Source organism: Sceloporus occidentalis, unplaced genomic scaffold (genome assembly GCF_023333645.1).
Source record: "Sceloporus occidentalis isolate IW3139 unplaced genomic scaffold, rSceOcc1.0.p SCAF_43, whole genome shotgun sequence".
In the NCBI taxonomy this organism is placed as follows: Eukaryota; Metazoa; Chordata; class Lepidosauria; order Squamata; family Phrynosomatidae; genus Sceloporus; species Sceloporus occidentalis.
The window spans coordinates 8,153,673-8,172,640 of NW_028317023.1; the positions used below are offsets into that span (position 1 = coordinate 8,153,673).

The window sequence follows — 18,968 nt, forward strand, 5'->3', positions numbered from 1 at the left end:
ATACATACGATTAATGATGTGAATATACTCTGTAAGCATGCAATTACAACACATTGTTTATGTGAATTTATAATAGAGTTTTAAATCAATTGCTTCCATGGTTGTTTCATGAAAATAAGTTGATTTTTTTAAATGGAAAGCCTAACTTTCCTCATCACTCTGTACACAAGAATAAATCATTTCAATAATCCCTAGCTCTGCCTTACAGAATATACATTCTGATTGATCTTTCTAAGCAAAAAAGGGATCTTGCTTCTTAAAAACTACACTCGCAATATGGCATGTGCAGATAGAGTGAAGCAGTGATATACATGTCACTCAAATTTAAAACCCAGTATTAGCGAGATTAAAATAAGCATGGTAGGATCTAATGATAGGCAAATTAAGGACATCTAAATCTGCTTTTTCTAAAGTATAGTGTGTGAAAAAGCACTGCATATAACACGTTAAACAGTTTGGCCTCATTCAATTAAAAGGACAATAAAAAAGTAATAAAATACAGCACTTATCTGACACAGACGAGGCCGCCCTACTGCAGCAGCTGTCCTCGTCCCCCATGATCCAACCTGATACTTTGCCCCCCCAGCTAAATGCCATGCAGGAGATGTGTTCTGCATGAGACACACACTAAATGGACAAAAGTATTGGGACACAAAGTGAAGTAGGCTAAAAGGTCTCAAAAAGCAGTGCATGATGCCGCGATCTTGAAAAAGTAAAAAAAACAGATGAGAAACAAAGTCGACGATATCTATCATTCTGGGAAGTGTTAAAATGTCCTTTCTAAGGCTCAGGGACTCCAGCGATGCATATTGAGTGTCATTATCTACAAATGGAGAAAACTTGGAACAGTAGTGAACCTTCCCAGGAGGGCCGACCTATCAAAAAAGCGTGCATTGACTCAAGATTGTAAGCTTGCGAGCAGGGCTCTCCCCACCTAATGTATAGGTTTGTCTTAGTCTGTCAATTCTCGTCTTGTCATACCCCTTAAATATGTGTATTGTATTAAGCGCTGTGTAAACTGTTGGCGCTATATAAATAAAAGATAATAATAATAATAATTGACCACTCATCCAGGAAGTCACAAAATAACCCAGACTAACATGTAAAGAACTGCAGGCCTCACTTCCCTCAATTAACCCCTTAACGTCCATTGCCGGGTCAGGCACGTCATGCAAAACGGTCACTTAACGACCTATGACGTGCCTGACACGTCATGAGACTTAAACAAGCTTAGGAGGTGATCAACGATCACTTTCTAATCTTAAACTGTGTTGCTGTAATGCCTCGATGTCGAGGCATTCAGTAACGCCGAGATCGGCATCAGGGGCCATGTCTGGCCCCTCCCCGGGGCATCAACATCCGCCATACATTGTATGGCGGCGGACGCCCGTTTTAAAAGAGTTTAATGGTGTCGCTGGAATGCCTCGATCAGGAGGCATTCAGCGACACCAAACACTTACCCCAGGACGGGCTGTGACCGCAGCCTCGGTCCCAATGGTGCAAAATGTAAACACAGCCTGGTCCTTAACTCCTTCAATCCCCTATAGACGTACAGGGACGTCCAAAAAGCCCACTAAGAAACCCCTATGGACGTCCCGGTCCCGGTAGCCCTTCGTGCAGCGTCAGGGACACATCCCAGCCGCTGCACGGGAGACCAGGCTGTCCTGCACTCCCCCCTGGCATCGCCGGCTTTCTGCTGCCCGATCTCCTGTAACAGCTTTCGGCATGAAAGCCGGTAAGCTGTTACATTTGAAAGTGCCCGATCGCGCAGATGCAAATGCGCAATCGGGCATTCCCTTCCGGGTTGAGTCACTGCTGAGCGGGTTGCGTCGACGCTGCGATCTCTATGCAGGTCTGTGAGGACCTGCATAGAGATCACAGTGTGATCGGTGCAGGGGGATCGCGGGGAGGGGAGTGAGAAACCATATCTATAACAAGGGGACATCCTCTACGGTTGGAGGAAAGAAGGTTTCTACACCAGCATAGACGGGGGTTCTTTACAGTAAGAGCGGTGAGATTATGGAACTCTCTGCCAGAGGAAGTGGTAATGGTAAACTCAATAAAAGAGTTCAAAAGGAGCCTGGACGTGTTTCTTGAAAGCAATAATATTACAAGTTATGGATATTAGATTAATAGGGACAAAACGTTGATCCAGGGATCTATTCTGATTGCTATATTTGGAGTCGGGAAGGAATTTTCCCCCTGGTATGGGGCGATTGGCATCTGCTTCATAAGGGTTTTTTTGCCTTCCTCTGGATCAACACAGTAGGGACACAATATGTATATAGGTTGAACTTGATGGACTTTGGTCTTTTTTCAACCTTATGAACTATGTTACTATGTTACTATGTCTCTCACCCCCCCTCCCGTCCTGAAAGAGAAAAGCAGAAAAAAAAAACGTTAGTCCATTTAAAAAATGATATTAAAAAAAATCATTAAAATAATAATATAAATAATACTGAAAAAAATTATAATGTGAGCTGTGATGTCATTGTGACATCACTGGCATGTTCAGGAGGTCCCTAGGAGGACCTCTAACCATTTCTGTGTAAAAAAATATATAAAAAATACCAAAAAAATTAAAAAAATTAAAATAAAATTTAAATTTAAAAAAAAATATATAGAAAAAGATGATAAAAAAATTCTTAAAAAACCTTACTTCCCATTGCCCTAGCATAACATCTAGCCATTATAACCCTCCTGCCCCCGTTCACAACCCCCAAACCCGTTAAGCCTTTAGGCATAAAAATTATACAAAATTGCACACCTTATATTATGCTCCCTGGTGCTGGGAAAGTCCGGAAAATCTATATAAATTAGGTATTTCTGAAATCAGGACACCTGAATTGATAAACTTGGAGGGGATTTTCCATCACTTTACCTAATTTTGTGAGGATTCAGAGGGAAAATGTAAAAAAAATTAGTTTATTTTTCTAATCTTCGCTAGTTTTTACTAAATTTATCATTCTAAATTTGCAGCTAATCATCCAACTATGGTATCAAACTAAAGCTCTATCTCTCCTTGAAAAAACAATATATGGTTTACATGGGTACACTATTCATAGGAAAGGAGAATAATCGCTAAACCGACATACCGCAAAAACGGCAAAATTGCTCTGGGCTTTGAGGTACCAAAAACCCCTGGGATTGAAGGGGTTAAGGTCAATAAGAAAGAGACAGTTGGGTTATGCATGCTCAAAAAAGCTCCAATGTGGCTGAATTAAAACAATTCTGCTAAAAAGATTTCAGCAAGGGTTGGTACAACCAGTTATTAGGTTTAAGGGGGCAATTACTTTTTCACATGTGTGATATAGGTTTCGATTAACTCTTTCCCTTCAATAACTGAAATTATCATTTAATCCCTTAATGACAAGACTGTTTCTTTTTCGTAGTACACTGTAGGACAAAGTCTTTTTTAACATTTTTCATTGTTGCTGTTTAGCTGTAATTTTCTTCTTTGTCATTTTGTGCTCCCACACATATTATATATTGTTTTTTCAGGACAAGCATGTCTTTCTTTAGATACCATTATTATTATCATATCATCTGATTTTCTATAAAAAATGACTTTTTGTCACTTTCATTTGAATTTTTTTTACTCATCTGCAAAAGTTATTGGGCAATAAGTACAGGTAGCATTTTGTTATTTCAAAACTATTTCGTGTGCTGACCCGGCTATCCTGACTATTCTATCCGTGTTAACCCCTGCACTGAGGAGACACGTATCTGGATCCTGCGCTGGTTCCTGCACCTTGTTGGTTCAACTCCGCTCCTAATTACATCCGCTTCTACCTGACCTGACCTCCTTGCTGTTGGGATCATCTTAGTTCTGGTATACTTCCGCTGAAGGCTTCTCCTTTGGTAGGAGTATTCTGGGTGGAAGTACTTCCGCGGTGAGTGCCTGGATAGGGGTGGTCGTGACACACAGCTTGCTATTATGCCCCCCAGATATGCCTTATACCCCCTATATGCCACTCTGCCCCCCAGATATGACTTACAACCCCTATTTGCCAATCTTCCCCGCCTATATGCCCCTCCCCTGACTTACCGATGCATACCTAGACTTCTCCCCCGCGTTCCAGACTCCATGGTGTGGAGTGGGGGCAGGCGGTGGATGTCTGCACGATGCGCGCAGACAATCTCTGCTGCTACCCGGGACCTCCATCGGGCCATCTATGACTGAGCACCGGAAGGTCATGTCACACTGGTGCTCCGTCATGGAAGCTCCGGCAGAAGTTTCGGGTAGCAGCGGAGGTTGTCTGTGCACATCGCACAGATGCTCACGGGCTGCCAGAGAGGAGGATCCAGGTCTCCTGCATAGAAGTCCCTAGACTTCTCCCCCTGCTTCAGATTCCTTGGTGTATAGTGGTGGCAGCCTGTGAAGGTTGCTGGCACTTCCGCCTGGGCTTCTATGAATGAGCACCGGAAGGTCATGTGGCGCTGGCAGTAGCACACCACACAGACGTCCACCGGAAATAACATGTGGATGAATTGTGAATGAGTGAGAGAATGAAACAATTAATGTGTGGAAGAATTCTGTGAATGAGTGAGAGAATGAAACAATAAGTGAGAATGTGTTAATGAATATGTGTAAATGTTTTTTGTGAATGAGTGAGAATAAATGATTGTGACTGAATTATGTGGATGAAAGTGTGAATTAGTGAGTGACTGTAAAAGTGTTTGTGTGTATCAAAGATGTATAATTGACTGGTGGAAAGGCAAATATGGCACATGCAGGGTGTCTGAACCTTGGGGACCAAGATGGCACAGGCATTGTGTTTATGGGACAAAGATGGCAGGGGCCGGGCTGTTTGGGGACAAAGATGGCAAGTCCTATGTGTGTTATCTGGGTGCTGGTCAGGTTCTATGTGGGCGGTGTGGACGCCAGGGCTGGCTTTGGGGTGTGCAATCTGTGATGTATGCTTGTAATTTAGGGGGTTTGTCTATACCTTTAATGCTGAGTTTTTATGTCATTTCCAAATGATCTACACATGCAAAGCTGGGTTTGTGTGTCTTATTCAGTTGATCAATACCTGCAGTGCTGTTGTTTATTTAATCTATACCCTCACTGCTAAGTTTACATGTGATTTCCAGTTGATCAACACCTGCAATTCTGGGTTTGTGTGTTATTCTGTTGATCTATACCTGCAATGCTATGTTTCCATGCATTATTATTGTATACCTGCAAATATAGGGTCTCATATTAATATATATTGGCAGCAGGGTCTAATATTAAAGAATGCCAGTTCTGCTGTTATTATTAAAATCATATTTCAATCACGGTCTTAACCTCAAAGAGATAAGTACATATTATGTAGTTAAAAATGCATGTCTAAAGTATATATATATATATACCTGTGTTTGTAATCATGCACTTCATAGTGTGTCCCTGAATGGCAGAAATAAAATTTGGTCACCCTACCCCTACCTCTGCTAGTGGCTTGCGTATTGCCAAGCTGAAGAACCTGTCTGTGTGCAGTTTCCAACCCCCTTGTCCTTGCTACAGCTCATTACCTACTAGACCTTATGAACTGGCTTCTGACCTCTGGCTTGTTCAAGGATTACCCCATCTGTCACTTGCTCTACAACCATTGGCTTGTTAACTGTTTGGAACCTGGGCTGCCTGACATGACTTCTTGAGCTGATCATTTGGTTTTTAAGGCTGATTTCTTTGTTCTCATATCCTCTGCCTCAACCTCCCAATCCAGTCCTGACACAAATCTAATACAGAGCCTTGATGGTTCATTGGCACTTGATATATATGACCTGGTAATTGGTTTTCCCTACTGCTGCTCTAACAATTCAATATGACATATGTAGGCTCTGAATATTTTAAATTAACAAAAGGATAGTATATCGAGTAGTAGTATTCTAGAGTAGTATTGCTCTAGAGCTTTGGGATAAACACAAGCATACAAAATGCTTGTCTCAGCTCCAAGAGAGCTGAACATAGGAATAAGAAATAGGAAAAGAGGTTTTGGTTCCAACGATTAGGTGTGCTTATGAGTGAGATACATTGTGAAACAAGTCTCTATAAGTCAAGTGTTAAATATCAAATTATTTGCATCACAATTGTGAGAAAATAGGCATGCATTATGCCTTTGCTTTCTTCCATAGCTTTCTTCACTTGAACAAGCAGGGAAGATCAATCAAATGAATAGGATCTAAATAGTATGCTTAGGGGACAGAGTTCTGAAATATTGATTCTTCCATCGATCTGCCCAGATGACAGCATCACTTAATACCTTTAAATACAAATGTTACAATATTTTGGTCCCCTAAAGCTCCTACCCATCAAATTACCATCAAAGGGCCTGCCAAGAAGATTGATGCTAACACCTACTACCTAATGTTATTTTGCCTTTCTGAGAATCTCGTAACGTTGTTTTGCTAAAGCACATTATATTGATGACTGTCAAAAACATGATTTGCAATTTCAGACGTTTTTACATTGGGCTTTTTCATCTGAAAATATTGGTCCTTTTTTACGTCCAAGAAAAACAGAGTTACAGATGAATACCCTTTCAGAATTTATTATACATTGTTTCTCTCAAATGAATAAAACATATTAATTAATACATGTATGAGTGTATATGTATATTGATACATAAAAAATTATTGTGTCAGATTAAAAAAACATATATATCATATATCATAACTAAGAAAAATATCTATTCTAAAGAGAGAGGTTTTTGCAAAAAATATGTAATAAATAAAAACAAAGTTTTTAATAAAGTATTGCTTAATACATTCAATATTTTGGCAAATATATATTATTAATAATTCATTTAATAAAGAACTGATCAATGATTTCCAACAGTTCCCGATTACCAACATCATAGTTGGATTCATTAGGGGAGAATTTCTTGGAGAAATATACCCACTGATGCGGTTTGCCATGAAACTGCCCCCACTCAGAGGCACCAACCTCAACAATGAAAGGCTTGGAAGTAGGGTAAAGACCAATGCTGAGGCAAAGGATGGTTTGAGCAGAAGGAAGGCCTGAAGGGCTTCCTCAGACCAATATTTACAATCTGCACCCTTCTTAATCCCTTTGATAATAATAATTAGCAAAACCTAGGAGTCTGAAGGCCTAGGGTGCCAGGAAGTGATTTCTAGTGACCAAAGAGACCAGGTGGGGTTTGTCAAGCCCTGTGTATTTCATATAGGACATATTGGAGAATTCCGAGGGAGGATCCAAAATGGTGGATGGTTAAAAAATATCAAAGGAACACATTATGTCAAATCAGAATAAGAGGACAAATACGCAGATACACTAATCACATTTAATATGAATCCATCACATATTTACTTTAGCAAATACATTAACTTTTCATTACCACCAAGCAATGTTCCCTCTAATTTTTCTTGGGTGATGTGCGCAGAAAATTTCTGTTGTGCAAAATTTTTCCCAGAGCCAAAATTTTCTGCGCACAATATGCTTCTACAGTCCATATAAAGTTGGTGGAGCTGGAAAAAAAAATCACATTGCAAGGGGGTGGAGATATATATTTCCAACCCTTTCGACTCCATGGTCTATTCTAAAGGGGAAATTCTCACCGCAAAAATTAATTATGAGCGAATCATGAGCGGGGGCTCCGGGCTGCATAAAGGATCCATATATATATATATTATTATTTTTTTTTATTGGGAAAAACTGCATACCATTGACAGGGGTACAGCATAACACCTATCACTATATACTGAGGCACACATTGACTGGGGTACAGCATATCACTATATACTGAGGCACACATTGACTGGGGTACAGTATAACACCTATCACTATATACTGAGACAGACATTGACGGTGGTACAGCATAACACCTATCACTATATACTGAGGCACACATTGACTGGGGTACAGCATAACACCTATCACTATATACTGAGGCAGACATTGACGGTGGTACAGCATAACACCTATCACTATATACTGAGGCACAGCACAACACCTATCACTATACATTGAGCCAGACATTGCACATAATGTAGCATAACCCCTATCACTATATACTAAGCCAAACATTGATGTGTTGTAGGCCTACTGCTTCAGTGTCTGGCTTAGTATATAGGGATGCACCGAAATGAAAAATCTGGACTGAAACCGAACATCCAGCATTTACCTGTCCGAAACCAAATATGACCCCCCCCACCATAAAAAAAATCTCACACTTTTATTTAAAGCAAGTAACACAGCAAAATAAATATATATATATATGATTGTTAACAGCAATCACACTCCTATCATGCCCAGGCATACCCAGATTCCAGCATGTACTAGCTGACTTGGCATGAGAGTATTTGGCACCTGGGGCGGATCCTGTATGTGGTACCCCCCCCCCAAACACTTTAAAAGTGCATAGCTTCTATCATTATATACTGGTATGTGGTATATATATATTCACTTTATTAAAAATAACACACCAAAATTGGACAAAAACCCCCAACAACAATATTATATATATATATATATATATATATATATATATATACAGTACACATATATATATATATATATATATATATATATATACAGTACACACATATATATATATATACACATATATATATATATATACACACATATATATATACATATATATATACACACATATATATATATACATATATATATACACACATATATATATATATACATATATATATATATATACATATATATATACATATACATATATATATACATACACATATATATATACATACACATATATACATATACATATATATATACATACACATATATACATATACATATACATATACATATACATATACATATACATACATATATATATACATACATATATATATACATACATATATATATATACATACATATCTATACACATACATATATATACACATACATATATATACACATACATATATATATATACATACATATATATATACATACATATATATACACATACATATATATACACATACATATATATACATATATATATACATACATATACATATATATACATATACATATATATATACATATACATATATACACATATATATATATACACACATATATATATACACATATATATACACACATATATATACACATATATATACACATATATATACACATATATATACACATATATATATACATATATATACACATATATATATATATATACATATATATACACATATATATATACATATATATACACATATATATATATACATATATATACACATATATATATATATACATATACACATATATATATATATACATATACACATATATATATATACATATACACATATATATATATATACATATATATACACATATATATATATAATTGCTAACAGCAATCACACTCCTATCATGCCCAGGCAGCCAGTACATGCTGGAACCTGGGCATCATATTAATGTGATTACAGCCTCCCTATGCCATGCTACCCCCCCCTTACACATCCATGCTATCACACACACACACACTCATTCACAAACATTCAGCATAAACTACAGCATAACACCCATCACTCTCACACACTTACTAATCCACTCTCACTTAATGTTTTCCTACCTTTCCTCTGTTAGTTACTTTTCCTCCTCCTCTTCGTTCTTCCTCTTGACTCTTCTTCTTCTTCTGTGTCCTGTCCTTCCGGTGCAGTAAAGAAGGTGGGCGTGGCTTCAGTGCTGTGTGCCGGGATCTGACATCAAATCCCGACGCACAGCATCAGTTTCCGCACACATAGCAAGGGAGCAGGATCGGAGGTCTGTATTAACAGACCTCCCGCTCCCTTGATTGATTTTAAGCCGGTTGGGGTGAGATTTTTGATCTCCCCAACCGAGCTTGCTCCTCCAGTGGCGGACATTAATGTCTGTATCTGGAGGAGTGCCAGCGTCACCCTGGACGGACTGCCCGCCCCCCCCAGCTCCCCGTTAGGTACTGTGCGCACAATGTTAGAGCGTGTGCGCTCCCTCGAAAAGTTATGTGCGCGCGCAGAAGCGCACAGCTTAGAGGGAACACTTCCACCAAGGTAGGGTGCTGTCATGCTGCCTATAACCACACTATTTCTGTTCCCGCATATTCCCAATTACCCAACACATATAAAGGATACATGCAGCCTGATTCTGTTCTGTTGTCATTTTTCTGGTTCTCTACTCAACCATTTCTCACAAATATCCATTTAACTAAAAGGATGACGTATGACCGATTCTCCTTTATTTTATATGCAGTTTGTATGAACAAGTAAAATGGATACATTTCTCCCTCTACATTTCAGACTGTAAAATCATTTGTGTAACCTTCACTATACCTAACTAAACTAATATACCCCACTGCATATTTACAGTCAAGTAAAAATAAACCTTATCAAGGACATCTAATAATTGACTTTGATCAATGTAGATCAGAAGAGCTTCATTAAGGAGCCCATTGCCATTATTCTGGGATCTCAGCCAACTCAATTAGAAACATGTGTCTCTTCTGACTCATGATGATTGAAGTCTACTATTCACAGAACTTAAAACAGTTACTCTTTCTGTATTACCATTCAGTGATTTAATCGCTATTTTTTGAATGCAGATTTTTTCTGTTAGGTGTTAAATAGTGCTCTTTCTCCTCTATTAGGGAATAAACCGTAATCAGCATTTTCTGTGTCAAGGTCATGCGCTAAAGTTTTTTGTTTGTTGTTTGCATTTGATCTAAAAAGTGACAAAGTGGTAAAGTGTCATTTATTTCTTATGTGCATTTTGGTTGAGAATGGTCATTCATTAGTTTTTAGTCAGGTGCATTGGATTATCTGGTAAATCCTATGTAGAGAACAATTTTTCCCATTTACCCTTTCTGAAAGCCCCAGTGCACATAGACATTGATCTTTTCCCTAACTTAGAACACAGCATGATGTACTTGCATGCCATTTGTATGGAAAGTGGCCGCCTTATTGAATTGCTGAACCTAGTGTGTGGATCACATAACTAGAGTGCAAGCAGCTCTCTTAACCAACTCAGTTATATGTGGATTAAGTCCTACCAAATCATTTTAAAGTTACCATTATGAATGTAGAGAACAGTAAGTTGCTTTATGTCAAAACAGAAATAAAACTCCAAGGGGCATTATCTTTTGTGCTTTGTCGCAATTAACATCTGTTATGGTACACTTTTAATTTTCTTCATTTCATATGTAAGTGGGTCTTCTACACCTGTTATATTATTTGTAAACTATATATGACAAACTAATGCGAAATCATCTATGAATACAAAATAATCTTTTGCAACATGATGCACAGTGTACAAAAACAGCTCTACGGTGCACATGACATTACAGTAAATTGGAACCTTACTCAACAATTCTGCCACACGCAATGGAATCTAATCTCAGAACAGACAACAACCTCCATCATAGGATGACATTCTGCAGTACCAGCCATTTTCATACAATTTTTCATTTCCAGGGCTGTCTTTAAGGGAAGGCAATAGGCATAGCTGTCCAGAGTTGGCACAATTTACAAAGGACCTACAACAGTTGGCCCCTATTCCTAATTCAGGTGAAGGGAGGGACAAGTCAAGGGCACAGAGGGACTGAAATGTGTAGATGGTATATTGGCTCTGGGGAGTCCTGCTTTGCCAATCTAGAATGATGGAAGGTATGTGACCTTCTGAGGATCAATGGATTTTCATCTGAGTGTGTGGTTTAAAAAAAAAAATCCCCAGTATAATAATAAATCCTCAGAACTGTACTATGCATATTAGAAAGAATTCAACCAAAATTGTTTACAAATAAAACAATATAAAATCAGTAAATTCCTTTGTAAACAATGATATTTTCTGACATGCTACCTGCTTTGGAGGTCATCCAAGTTCAGGTCTCCAACGTAGTGGGTGGCAGACGAGACTGTGACAACACGAGCATTACTATCATGTGTTCCAGACATCCTCAGGGTTTCCAGTAGCAGGTTAGTCAGTAAGAAATGTCCCAGATAATTCAAACCAAAATGTTCTTCAAATCCATCCACTGTTTTTCTCTCCGGAACCAGCATTACCCCAGCTGCAACAAATTGAAATAGTTAAACATTAAAATGTACTACATATTAAATGTGATTGCGTTTTATATTAAACTAAAAAAGAATCGTATGGATGTTTAAGAAAATACTACATCTTTGAGGGACAAAAAAGGAGACATGACAAATTTGTCTCTTTGTCTTTGCCACACAAAGGTTATTGAAATTAATCAAACTGTCTAGCTGACAAATCAGGGTGCTTTTTCAAAAATACAAAGGACTTATGTGACGCAAAATGGTTTGTGCATTTAAAATTACATAGAATATAGCACATTCAATATCTCCTTTATCAATAGCAAGAACAGGCATCTTTAAGTTATGGTCCTTAGCACTTAGATGTCACGAGGCCATACATACCCCTTCAAAAAAATAATCTATCATGGCTTTGTCCTGCTGCTCTCAGATAAGAGGGTGTATAACTGGGTTGGTTGGAGGTCAGGTAAGGGTAGCATTAGTGTGTACCATTTTATGTTTAATAATGAGGAGAAGGTGTAACATGGGGACCATGGGTGATTGGTACTGGCAGCAAGCAGGCCAGCTTGTCTAAAGGCTTATCTACCAGCTTCTTTATATAGGATAACATCCAGAGCAATTATGGAGAATATATGTCTGAAACTCCAAGTTTATTAAAGAAAACTATATGTTGAAACATCTGTATACCATCAAATTGACAAACTCACACATAAAGGTTGACAAAGTCCTATGTGCGCGCTTACAAAGTGAATTATGGGATATGTAATGTGTGTATGGGGTGTTTGAGTGGTGTGGAAAACTACATTTCACCCATTAACCTCATTTCAAATGACCAAAGAGGGACACTTATCATACCCCGCAAATAAAAGTATCCATATTTGGTCATTTAAAATGAGATTTATGGGTGAAATGGCCTTTACCAAGGCTTTATAAGTGACTTTTGCAAGCCATTATTAACTATTTAGGTACTATTTTACTATTTAGAAAGACCATGGGGAGTTAACTGGATTGCTGCCTGTGCCAAGGCAAGATTATTCTTCTTTCTACAGGGAGCCTAGACCTTGAAAAAACCTGGGATTGCTTTAAAAGTCCCTGATTCTGGCCAGCACTACAAAATCCAATTTCTTCACAGAACTTGAATTATTAAGGGTAATTGGCTAGAAATAATGTGGTAAATGTTGAAGGCACAGAGATTTGAGTAGTTACTAAAATGCTAGGTTTGCTTGATGGTAAAAGTCAGGGTGAAGGCAGAGGGGTAAAAGTAATAATCTCAATATCACCTAAATATGGTGGGATGACTATGCAATACACAAAGGGTTATCCTATGCATCCTACATCTGTTCAGATGGTTTCTCAGTATCAGTTAATGTTACAAATGTAACTTGTTGGACAAAAGAGTATCAATTTATGAGTGTGAGGGAAGCATGACTCCAGAACGGGATGATTTATGATGTACAGCAGTTTTCTAACAAAGCAAGTTTAATTATTTTGTGCCCAGAAAAAAACATGTAAAGCCAAGTAAATCCATTTTGATACACAGATGATAAATTACAGTTTTCTCATTTTTTTGTATGAAAATAACTTGTTTAGCAACAGCTCAACAAATCACTGCAGCAGATGCATCAGGAGTACTTTAATAATCAAAGACGAGTGACAAAGACTCAGCTAGATGAAAAGATTATAAAGCTAAAGCTTTATGGAAATGTATGAGGAGAAGTGACTCACTGCGGCAAGCTTGTGTTCTTTGTCCAGAGGGGCAGCTCACTAACGAAGAACGCATATTAAAATACTTTGTAAGTGCATTAACATGCATTCTTTAATGCGAAAAAATGAAGCAGTTGCGAGACCCTCCAATTTCACCTGTCTAGCCCTCTGTGTTATATACATGATCAAGGTCTGTGGTTTTGCAGCACACGCCTCAATCTTACACATCCTCTGTAAGACCTTTTAAAAGATGATATGACATCATTTCCAAGGCACCTGCTTCAAAAAGCAGAATGGAGGTGTCACGTCCTACCCAGGCTGTGGAGCTGCATATCTCGCTCTCTTCAGTTTCCCTGTTTTGCTTCGATCCATTCCTGGATTTCCTTTTGCGCTGTTCTGATCTTCCATTCCTTGCTTCTGCTTCAGCTCTGTTTCCTTTATAAGGTGTGCCCCACCTGTGTGTTCTGTTTGTCTCAATCTGCAGTCTAAAGGTATGTCTCAGTGCTATGTGTTTGCATTTCATGTTTGGTTTGTTTCGTACCTTTGTCAGTAGGGATTAGCGTTAGGACCCACCGTCATTGGAGTACTTTGGCGTAGTGGTGGGCTAAGCATACTATGGCCATAAAATGTGACGGAATCTCCAATTGTTATCTCATAGTCCTAGGCTAGTTCCTGTATTCATGTTTGTCTGTCTCTTATGTACCTTTGCCCTCCTTCCCTGAATCATCTGAGGATTTCGGTTCCTCTCTCCTCTCCCCATGTCCCAGTTAAGTAGTCCTATCCTTGCTTAAAGGAGAAGCGTCCGAGGATTCCGGCTCCTCACTCCTTCCCCTGTGATCCTTGCCTTGTTCTCCGTCCTTTGTTGTGCCCTGTATCATGCATGTCGTGTCTGGTTATGTTCCTTGCTTGGTCCCTTGCTCCTTGCTCTGTCCTTGCTTGCTACGTTTCTGTTGATAATCTGCTTAGCTTCCATTCTCCCAGCCTGCAGCATCCTGCACATGATTCCAGTGCTATGTTTCATGCCTGCTCCAGGGTGCCTGCAGGATATCTCCAAGTTTGTTCGTTTTGTCAGATCCAAGTTTTGTTCGGATTTCCACATCTAGCCAAGTTTCATTCTGCTTTGTTCTGGACAACATCCGCTGCTATGCAGGGGCATACCTAGAGTATTTGGCACCTGGGGCGGATCCTGTATGTGGCACCCCCCCCCAAACACTTTAAAAGTGCATAGCTTCTATCATTATATACTGGCGCAGACATTGAAGGTGGTACAGCATTACTGTTATCATTATATACTGAGGCAGACATTGACGGTGGTACAGCATAACACCTACCACTATATACTGAGGCAGACATTGACGGTGGTACAGCGTAATCCCTATCACTATACATTGACCCAGACACTGATAATAGTGCAGCATAACCCCTATCACTATATACTAAGCCAAACATTGATGTGGTGTAGGCCTACCACTTCATTGTCTGGCTTAGGGATGCACCGAAATGAAAATTCTGGACTGAAACCGAACATCCAGCATTTACCTGTCCGAAACCAAATATGACCCCCCCACCATAAAAAAAATCTCACACTTTTATTTAAAGCAAGTAACACAGCAAAATATATATATATATATATATATATATGATTGTTAACAGCAATCACACTCCTATCATCCCCAGGCATACCCAGATTCCAGCATGTACTAGCTGACTTGGCATGATAGGAGTGTGATTGCTGTTAGCAATTATATATATATATATATATATATTATTATATTGTAATTATATTATAATATAATATATTATGTTATTATATTGTTATATATATTGTTATATATTGAACTCAGCACTGGAGGCATAGAATCAGACATACAAATCCCGTATTTGCAGGTATACAATAATAATGTATGGAAACATAGCAAGAGATAAAACTACAGGCATATAGTTGCACAACCCAAAGCCAGCCCTGGCGTCCACACTGCCCACATAGAACCTGACCAGCACTAATTCACACTTTCATTCACATAATTAATTCACACAATCATTTATTCTCTCTCGTTCACACAAATTTACACATTCATTAATGCATTCTCACAAACTCATTAATTATCTCCCTCATTCAGACAATTCATCCACACATGAATTCATTCTCTCACTCATTCTCACTATCTACCTTTCCCTCTTTTCTACCCCTTCTCACTATCTATCTACCCCCCCTCTCCCCCTTTGTAGTTAAAGTTTTTTTACTTACCACCCTGCGGTGGGAGTACGACGCCTCCGTTTTCCTGCTCTGCCGCTGCTTCCTGCTGAGCCACTGCGCTGCTTCACTGCTGAGCGCCGAAATATGACGTCATATTTCGGCGCTCAACATGACATGCCGGCACAGCGACGGAGTTAGAGGCCTCGCGAAGGAGACTGAGGGGCGCCGAGCGGTTGCTAGGCGCCCCTCTCTCTCCTCCGTGTAAAAAAAAATGTAAAAAAAATGACGATGCTGCCGGGGATCCGGACATGTGGTCACCCTAGGCCGTGGCACCCCCCTGACGATCGGCACCTGGGGGGGACTGCCCCCCCCCGCCCCGCGCTAGGTACGCTACTGCTGCTATGTCAGGGTGCTGGTATGTGGCTGCACAACCCTAGGTGCTCAACACCCGGGTGAGTGCCGTCGCCCTGCACCAGGCCCTGTCCAACTCCACTACTGTTCAATACCTCCTGAACTCCATCTTTGGGCGCTCTGGGTCTTTACAGTTGCCTGTATGGACCCAGTTCCTGACAGGAGGTTATATGAGAGCAGCAAGACTGGTAAGTCCCCACTTTTAGAAAGGAAGGGATCAGCGTGCAACCAACAAGTACTATGTAAAAGACGTAAATATTGGAGATTTCGTCACACTATACGGCTCTATGTTTCGTAGCCTGATGCTACGTCACAGTACCTATCTTTGGCAAGTCCTATCTAATCCTAACACAACCTTGGAGCTGAAACGGTGGGACAGCACTGCCATTTTACCCACTGAGACTCTGCCTCTCTGGACATCATTAATGAGGCACCTGTGATGGGATGCTTAATGACCAATAATTATATTGTCTGCTGATTCCTTGCTTTGTTATATGTATATATTGGTCATTTTAGCAGCACCCTAAAATCTGAATTTATGTGCTTTTTAAGGTGTGCTTTTTTTATTTTTTGAAGCCTATGTCTCATTTGGGACTGTTTAGCAGCCCAAAAGCTCAAAATACCCCCCACAAAAGTATATACTTTTGAAGAGAAGACCACCCAGGGTATTTTACTAGGATGATTCGGATACGTATCATGCAACCAGTTGGCCGCCAATCCCTGGCAAAATGAGCAGTAACATTGCTTTTTTTCCCACCAAACTTTCCATGTTTTCTAGGATTGTTTGCACAGATTACATGAACCTGCAGAGAAGCCCACCAAACTGTATTCAGCTACATCTCTAGAGTACAGAAATACCCCCACATGCATAGGTTTTTGTATAATCGTATCTACACTACACCTACAATACATGACACGCTCATTTCGCTACGAAACAGCACACAGAATATGGCAAGGTAGCCACAGAAAATAAAGGGTTAAATGATAATACACTATATAAACACAGCTTAGATACATTTTCACAAGTATGCTAGCCTTTTGCTTCTCTTCCACCAACTTTTGTCATCAGCTTGAAAAGCAAAAGGCTGACACCAGCCCATTTCTCAAAAAAAGAAAAAATGTGGTTATAGGGTATTTCGGTCACTGGCAGTGCACACCGCTACTTTATTTATGATATTCCATGCCATCATGATAGTTTCTTTTGGCCACTTTTTTCATGATGGCATTGAACCGCGTGAAGGCTTTAACAAAGTAAATAGTATTTGCTAGGTGTGCACTAATTACTCGCTTTGTTGTCTGTACATATCAAGTCATTTTAGCAGTACCCGCAGTATTTTTAATACCTATGTGACATAGGATTTACTTCTATGTCTTTGGAAACAATGATCAAGCTCTGCCAAGTGCAAAACACATGTGGTGTTTCATCCAATACTTTGGAGTCTCCCTCTCTTCTCTTCTGGTGGATATCTGCTTTGCATATCTTGCACTAATCAAGGGATTAATCAATAAATAATTTATTCATGCAGACATTAATTTTCTCCATTTGTTTCCTTTGGTAAGAAGATCATCTTACCTCCTATGTGTTTTTGGATATTAAGGCTCAATTCGGACGGTGGGGGTTGCTTCTAATGCAGACGCACTTTTTTTTTTTTCCCATTGGTGACCAAGATGTAATGGTACATCAGACAGCCTGGAGTCTCCCCTGTCACCAGGACCTAGCATCACTACCTTCATGCTTACTGATCCGACGTAATGGCACCAGACTAGAGGAAAATTCCCCGAACTTCCCGTAACACCTGTAAAACACCTCTAACAAATCGTCCTGCTTTTGGCTCCAGAAATGCTGTGGGGTATGTGACTAAAAATCCATTCTATATTAAAGTTGACATTTATATGTGTTATTATTTTGCAAGATCCGAGGTTGTCTATAACCTCATTTGTTATTGTTTATGGCATGAGGAAGCTTGGGGAATTCTTCCAAAACTCTGAAAGTAAATTTTTTTAACTGACCACGATGGCAACATTGAATTTGTATCCTGCAACATCAGAGGGGATAAGGGAGTTCAGCAAAATAAAGAACATATGAGATTTTCTAAGTGAAACACTATAGAAAGAAAACAAAAGAAAAAGGAACCTTCTCTCTGTTATGGATATCTTTATAAATATTTATTTACTGGTGAAAAGAGCCTCATCATCCATTTGAACTTTATTTAGTTCCAGTAGAACATACAGTACAAGTCACATTGTATGTGTTCTGCAAGGAGTAGGAATAGCTTGGATAAAAGATAATTCCTCAGGGTCAGGGACGGACTGTGGAAGAAAAGTGTCCCAGGCCCTTTAAGGCCAGCGCCTGTTAACTGACATACATGTGGCTACCGGCTAGATATATGCTACGCTTTTATACTCTTGCGAAGTGTGGCTGCATGTATCCAGCCGACCACCGACATTGAAGCACCAGATCTGCAATTGGAGTGCCAATCAGGCCACAGGCCCTACTGGCATTTGTCTGGTGTGCCATATGGCCAGTCTGGGCCTGTGCAGTGTGTAGTATGTCGCATTCTAGCACACACAACATAATTTGGGTCTATACTGGTCAAGGATGTATACATGCACA

General features: G+C 39.4%; 1 protein-coding gene across 1 annotated transcript in view; it reads right to left on the reverse strand.

The window, feature by feature from the left end:
* Positions 1-18,968, reverse strand: part of LOC149289838 (polyprenol dehydrogenase-like) — a 95,003-nt gene that overhangs the window by 23,034 nt on the left and 53,001 nt on the right. Inside the window, exon 5 of the mRNA XM_089490284.1 lies at positions 11,849-12,056. Coding sequence (XP_089346410.1) covers positions 11,849-12,056 — 208 coding nt within the window. The remainder of the gene's footprint in view (positions 1-11,848; positions 12,057-18,968) is intronic.